The sequence below is a fragment of the Octopus bimaculoides genome, chromosome 9 (genome assembly GCF_001194135.2).
Source record: "Octopus bimaculoides isolate UCB-OBI-ISO-001 chromosome 9, ASM119413v2, whole genome shotgun sequence".
Taxonomy (NCBI): domain Eukaryota; kingdom Metazoa; phylum Mollusca; class Cephalopoda; order Octopoda; family Octopodidae; genus Octopus; species Octopus bimaculoides.
In genome coordinates, this window is record NC_068989.1 from 2,004,252 (window position 1) to 2,011,839 (window position 7,588).

General features: G+C 37.5%; 1 protein-coding gene across 2 annotated transcripts in view; it reads right to left on the reverse strand.

The window, feature by feature from the left end:
• The window catches only part of LOC106872565 (nucleolar protein 10), a 24,273-nt gene that overhangs the window by 7,155 nt on the left and 9,530 nt on the right, over positions 1-7,588 (reverse strand). For both annotated transcript variants that reach the window (XM_014919596.2, XM_014919595.2), the window contains exons 5-11: positions 6,580-6,716; positions 5,667-5,732; positions 4,379-4,439; positions 3,032-3,108; positions 1,909-1,987; positions 783-932; positions 338-457 (exon numbers count right to left, since the gene is read on the reverse strand). In XM_014919596.2, the coding sequence (XP_014775082.1) occupies positions 338-457; positions 783-932; positions 1,909-1,987; positions 3,032-3,108; positions 4,379-4,439; positions 5,667-5,732; positions 6,580-6,716 (690 nt within the window). The remainder of the gene's footprint in view (positions 1-337; positions 458-782; positions 933-1,908; positions 1,988-3,031; positions 3,109-4,378; positions 4,440-5,666; positions 5,733-6,579; positions 6,717-7,588) is intronic.

A 7,588-nucleotide genomic window follows, 5' to 3' on the forward strand; every position in this document is an offset into this window, starting at 1 on the left:
CATCCAGCTGTAGAAACTCTGCTAGATCAGATTGGAGCCTGGTGCAGCCTTCTGGCTCACCAGTCCTCAGTCAAACCGTCCAACTCATGCTAACATAGAAGGCGGATGTTAAACGATAATGATGATGATGATAAATATATGACAAGTTTCTCTCAATTGCTGTCTACTAAATCTACTCAGAGTAGAAGACACTTGCCCAAACTGCCACACAATGGGACTGAACTTGAAACCCTGTGGTTGGCAAGTAAACTCCTTAACCACACAGCCATGCCTGCACTCATAAATATATAAAAACATAAAGGCAAATAGAAGGAACTTAGTGAAAGTGATTGCTTACTGGTAGGAAATAGACGAGGACTTTAGGAGCTTCATTCGTTAGGAACACCATACCAGAGTTGGGGTAGACAGCTAAATCTGTAAGGGGTACACCTGGCTCAATAGCTGTGTATGCTTTACCCTGAAAACAAGAAACACAGAAAATAAATAAAAAGAAATATAATATTGACGCATGCTCAAAAATAATTTTTTCCACTTAATTAATAAAATTAATTTGTTTTTGTTTTATAGTGGAATTCGATATCATATATGGGTCAATATCTCCCACACCTTGGTGTGAGCCATTATGATAAAATAAGCAGGAGTTAATGATTTCATATTTTGGCACAAGGCCTGCAATTTCAAGGGAGGGTGTAAGTTGATTTCATCAGCCCCAGTGTTCAACTGGTACTTATTTTAGTCAATAACAACAAATATTGTACAGCATTTACAAACTGTAAACTTACTGTGAGTTGATTCCAGAAGCGAAGAGTTTTGGCATCCAGTGAAAGTACAAGATCTTCTTGGTTGTGGAAATAGATTGATTTGATGGGGAGACCATAATGGTGGTCTTTGACTAAGAGTGGTTGGTTGGAACGAAGATCATATAATAACACCTGAAATCATTGAAGAGTGATTAACATTAAACTGTAAAGGAGGGCCAAAATGTCAGGTTGGCTTAATGGTTAGGGTATTTGGCTCATGACTGTAAGGCCATGAGTTCAATCCCTGGCAGCATATAATATCCTTGAGCAAGACACTTTATTTTATGTTGCTCAAGTTTTCTTACCTGGCAAAAATAAGTTGTACCTCTAATTCAAAGGGCCAGCCTTATTACATTCTGTGTCATGCTGGAGCTGCCTGAGAACGATATTAAGAGTATGTGTGTCTGTGGAGTGCTCAGCCATTTGCACATTAGTTGATCAGATCATAACTGATGGAGTGCCAGATTATAGATAAAATAATTACCGATGGTGACGACAATGGAGTGGTTAAGAGTGCGGGCTACTAACCCCAAGATTCCGAGTTTGATTCCAGGTAGTGACCTGAACGACAACGACGGCGACAACAACAACAGCAACAAAAACACCAGAAAATACCTTAGGAATTAGAACCCAGGTTTGAAATTTCCCCAAGATACCTGCTAGAGGCTGGAGGGTATATCAGCCGAAACGTGTTAACAACAAACAAGATGAGGACAAATATCCGTCAAATGTAAATAATTCCTCATCTCTAAAATATAGAAGTATGCATTTGTCTCAAAAGAACCAGTCTACATCACTGGAGGCAAATGAAGTCACAGGTTACATCAGAAGTTCCCTTTTCTTGGAGAGAGATGTCTAAACAAAGACTAGGGGTCTCTTACTCCCAGCCATAAGATGGCTGTTGATCTCATGAGTTCATTTGCTTTTTGACAGGTTTTGTTCTTTAGTCCATCAGGGTGTCTAACAGAAATCACTCTCCTTACCAAGCAGACTTAGTGAGGTTACCAGTTTCATTGCCGACAGCCCAACCATGTGACAGGTTCTATTTGGTTACATATTAACAATAGCACTTGAGGTAAACAAAGAAGACATAACGGAGAAGACTAACATGACCAGAACTGGTTCCAATACCAAATTTCAGAGCATCTTGATATTTAAGAGCTGTTACGGCAGGTTTGCTGTCGACTCTGAAAAGAGAGTTAAAATAATGTAGATTAACAATAGGAAGTTTTTCTCTTCTAATTGCAAGGATAACCAACTCATTATATTACATAAACGATATGACATAAATCAACATTGTTATCATCATCATCATCACCAAGTTAATGAGAGAGCTTCTACTTAGTCAAACAATTTGTTAGAAATAATAGCTAAAACCCCTCAAACTACACTTTTCTATCTTAAAAAATTAAAGGACACCATGAATATTGCAGACCTGGATAAATAAGATGAGGTGGTCATGGCCTGCTCAATCAGGAGTGACTCAGGGCTAAACATATACTAGCCTCTATACTGAATGTTGTTTTCTCACAAAAAAAACCAAAGAGCAGATGTGACTGTGGGGTAAGAAGTTACTTCCGAACCATATGGTTTCAAGTTCAATCCCACTGCATAGCACTTTGGGCAAATGTCTTCTACTATAGCCTCAGGCCAACCAAAGCCTGGTGAGTGGATTTGGTAGATGGAAACTGAAAGAAGCCTGTCGTATATGTGTTTCGGTGATATGTTGAGCTTGAGAAGACTCGTCAAGTGAAATTGTAGTTGTGGTTGATGCTGGTGTCATGTAAAAAGCATCCACTGCACTTTTAGAGTGGAGTGGTTGGTGTTAGGAAGAGCATCCAGCCGTAGTAGATCATGCCAGATCAGACTGGAACCTGGTGCAGCTCACCAGCTTAGCAGTCTCAGTGAAACTGTCTCACCCATGCCAGCATGGAAAGCAGATGCTAAATGATGATGATGATGATGGTATATATATGTGTGTGTGTGTCTGTCTCCCACCACTGCTTGATGATCAGTGTTGGTTTGTTGACATCTCCATAACTTAGTGGTTCAGCAAAAGCGATCAACAGAATAATTATGAAGCTTAAAAATAACAAAAGTAAAATATGTACTGGGACCAATTCATTCGATAAAAAAAAGTTCTCCAAGGTGGTGCTCCAGTATGGCTGTAGTTTAATGACCGAATCAAATAAAAAATAAACGATAAACAAAATCAGAAGAAGCCTGCTTACTTTATGTGTTCCTTAAAGTTAGGGCTTAGCAAGCCAACCCGGGTCTTGGATCGTGGATCCCAGCATTCAATGGTACCCTGAAATGAGAAAATAAGGGAACAAAATTTAACCCCTTCTGTTTTCCTTTGTTTTTTCTTTTTACTTTTGTTTAACGGTAAATGTTGGATTGTTCTGAAAATTCAGCCATTTGTGTGAATATCCATCAGTGGGTGGCTGTTGGATGTCTCTGTAGTTATTTAATTATCATTTTTTTCTCTTTAATAATAAGTGCAAGGCTGTCCGTAACATGAACCACCAAGGGAAATACTAATTCATAGCAGTATCTGACAGAAATAGCAAAGAAATATCCCTGAAATCACACCTCACTGCCTTAACCCTTTAGTATTTAAACCGACCATATCCTGTCCAAATATTCTACCTGGCAAGATCTGGCCTCTCACACCTACCTGACAATGTAATTCTAAAAATATACAATCACATCATCAAAATTTCAAAGCTACAAGATACTTGTCATCATAGATATACTTGATCTGAAACCAACATAATGACAAATTTAAACTATAATAAAACAGGGAATTCCTTGAAAACTCATTCTGCTGTACTTGAAACCTTGGGCCACTTTTTGAGTTCCACCTGTTTAACACAGCATCCATGACTTTCAGGAACATTTTTTCATGCTCAGAATTGCGGAAGCATGGAATAAACTACCAGCATTTAGCTGTCAGGACACTACATCTTTCAAAACTTCCCTGCTTCCCAAAATTTGCCAATTGTACACTTGATGACCCCAACTTTTTTAGTGACTCGTTCACTGTTCACTACCTGTTCATTATTGAATTTACCATTCACCCACCTTTGGTTTTTTTTTTTTTTTGATGAGTTGTTGTGCACCTGAGCAGTGTAAACACTAAACTCATTATTATTATTAGTTTTAAAGATTCACACTGCATATTGAACCAATCACCAACCAACCAACCAACCAACCACGAGCACAAGAGATCCTTTACCATCAATGTCCAGTTGTCACTGTTTTATAAAAGCACCATTGTTACACAAACTTTATGCAGACAGCTTTTGATATGAAGAATGGAAAACTACACAAAAGAATTGCACACCTTTGCAATTCTATTCCATCCAGTCCAAATATTGTTCTATAGATGCTCAAGCTGATTATTGACTGGATAAATTCCATCTCAGTGTGGCTTTGTGCCAGTGACAAGAAGTTGAAGTATGATTATGTCAGGGGTTGGTCTACAAAGGTCATAACCTGATCCTTTTAATTGTTATGCAAAACAATTAACTGATTAAATAATTACAAGATAAAAGAAAAAAACTGAACACACTTACTTCTCTTGTTCCACAAGTGAAGAGTTCATGATACATGTTCATATCACAGCAATTTGATGTTCTGTGAAGAGAAAAATAAAAGTTGTGTTTGTATTGAGGCATATGAAATTGTTACACAGTGTTAGAAATCATATTACGGAGATGTACTTGCATAGCAAGTGACCTGGTCTGAGATCGTGTGCTGGAACGAAAACAATTGCAGCGTGGAAGGTGTTTATAAGCCATTTAAGAAACACACAAAAACCGTTAGATTCACTTTGACATTTAAATTCGATTTGACAAAATATTTTCGTCACTTTGAGATCGCGACCTGATCACTAACAAAATTCCGTGCTGCATCATATTGTGAAATATAAAAGACAAAAAAGGCAACAAAAACAGACAAACAAGCATCACTACCTCCCAATCTCTGAAGAGAAGTTAAGGGACAGAGCTTAATTCTGGTTTCAAAGTTGATGAGAGAAAAATGTTTTGGACAGGATGCTAGTTCATTGCAGGTTAACACTCTCTAATACTGATCTAAACCAGAAACCTGGTAGCTAGGTGTCCCAAGAAAATGGTAAATAAAATGTTCTGCCGAGAAACACTTAAACCAGATTTACCTCACGGCCTATGAGCAAGTTGCTCCAATACCACATCCACTCAGTTAACCAACCTCTGCTATTGTCACACTGGCCACTAAAACATCAATCACCATCATTTAATGTCCACTATTCCAGGCTTGCATGGGTCAGATAAAATTTATTGAAGCAGATTTTATATGGCTGGATGCTTTTCCTGTCACCAACCCTTACTTGTTTCCAAGCAAGGCAATATTTCCCCAAAGTCAGACTGGAAAGGAACAGCATTGCTTGTGTGATGATGATGCTTATTTCCAAGTATCACATAATATCAAGATGAAGCTACACACACATACATATACAAGTTGGGCTTCTTCACAGTTTCTACCAAATCAATTTCCCTCACAAGGCTTCACACAACTGAGGATATGGCAACAAACATTTGCCCCACGGTGGGATTAAACCTAAGATTTCGCGATCGCAAAAAATATGTAAAATATACGATTTCCAACCATTATGTGATTTTGTATTGCAAGGAAGGTAACTCTTCCTATTTCCCTTAACTTACACTCTACTGTTTTAAAACGGAAAGAGACATAGGATAATGAAGAGGGGTGTGGATCAGGTGGGAGGGGTGCAGGTCTGAATTGGTGTACTTGATAGAGGTGGGCTGGGTCCACATAGGAAATATTTGGTAAAAGAGTTAAACAAAAGTGTTTAAAACTTACGTTGAATTTGTTTGAAATGGTAACATAAATCTGCCCAACTCAAGATTTAAACGATAAACCTGGGAACTGGAGAAGCAAGAAAGAAATTTATAAAAATTTAGATTATTTCGACAACAGAAAAAGTAAAAAGGGAAAACACGAATAGAAACAAATGTTAAATGGTGAAGTAAAATAAAAAAATTTATTACTAATCAGAAATTGCACAGGTTTTTGCCAACATAACATGGCAGTCCTGGTTTAGGATGAATGTTGCTGTAATTTAGCCCCAGGAGACATAACCAGCTGGAGACGATGTCTCCTGGGGCTAAATTACAGCAACATTCGTCCTAAACCAGGACTGCCATGTTATGTTGGCAAAACAATCTTTACTCTAAAGTACTGTTACTGAATATCTCTCGTTGTGAGATTTAAAAATAGAAATTTGTACAGCTGATAAAAAAATTTAATTGAAATATTTTAATTTTTGTTAACTGAATTTTGATTTGTATTTCTTTTAATTTCAGCTTCTGGAAATGACTTATGCCACACAAGTATTCTGTTGAAAGATTAGATACTATTTATAGATTAAGAGCTCTTTGGTACTATAAATGGAGTTCACTCTGTCGCAAACATTTGGACTGCATCTTGGAGGCCCAATTGCTGTTCTTCACTTAGGAAAGGAGATATATTGTAAAATGCAAAATGCAATGATTCTTCTGATGGCGTGCACTGTGGCAATCAAGTGTGTTGGGGGAAGGGGAGCTAAATACAGTGGCCATATCACATTCTACAATCCAAAATGTAGTAAAAGCATTTTTTCCATTGTGAATTTGTTGTTATTTCCCTGAAAAGATGATTGATGGCGGAATATTTTTTTTCTAAATACCATTATCTGATGCTAAAATGTTGGAAAATTGTTCCTTAATATACAAACCTGGCCCCAACAATAAACAAATCACAGAGAGACGTGTGGTAAGACATATCAAAACCATATTTTGGAACACGGGTACAGTAGTAGGTGCCAGCTTGGTTATGGAACTCCACATATCGGTTGACTTCAAGGAACACCAACTGGAAGAGAGGAGAGAATGTAATGAGATATTTATTCTATCTATATATACATAGATAGATAGATAGCTATGTATCTTAACTCAACTTACATACACATACAAATATATAAAAGTTATTTTGAAAAACAAAATGACATGAACCTTTTGTATTGTGTGTAAACGCTTTCACAGGTCATCATCATCATCCATATAAAGGAAGTTGGTGACTATTTGTGATTTAGTTTCAGATTTAGAATTCTTACAAAATATTCATCTTTCATTTTATAAAAAGGAAATTAAAAAAATTTTTCATTTGTATAAATGTCTAGATGTTCACAACATAGAACATTTCTAAGAGAGGAATCATTAATTTGCTGTTTGTGCACTCTCACATGGCTGGTTCATTTGGATCCTGTTTCTCCAATGTAATTTTCACTCATTGTAGGCATGTGATGCAGTAGATGAGATTTTTTGCTTTGCAATTCATGTTTGCATTTACCTTTAATTCCTTCTCATTCTTGAATCTTTTGGTTGTTCCTGGCTCAATTATTTCAGACATCAAAGACTGCAAACAAACAGGAAACAACTTCTATCTCATTCCAGGGTGAAAAACTAGAGGTAGTCGATAGCTTCCGCTATCTGGGCGACCAAGTTAGTAGTGGGGGTGGGTGCGCTGAAAGTGTAGCTGCTAGAATAAGAATAGCCTGGGCAAAGTTTAGAGAGCTCTTACCCCTGCTGGCGACAAAGGGACTCTCACTCAGAGTAAAAGGCAGACTGTATGACGCATGCGTACGAACAACCATGCTACATGGCAGTGAAACATGGGCTGTAACTGCTGAGGACATACGTAAGCTCGCAAGGAATGAAGCCAGTATGCTCCGTTGGATGTGTAAT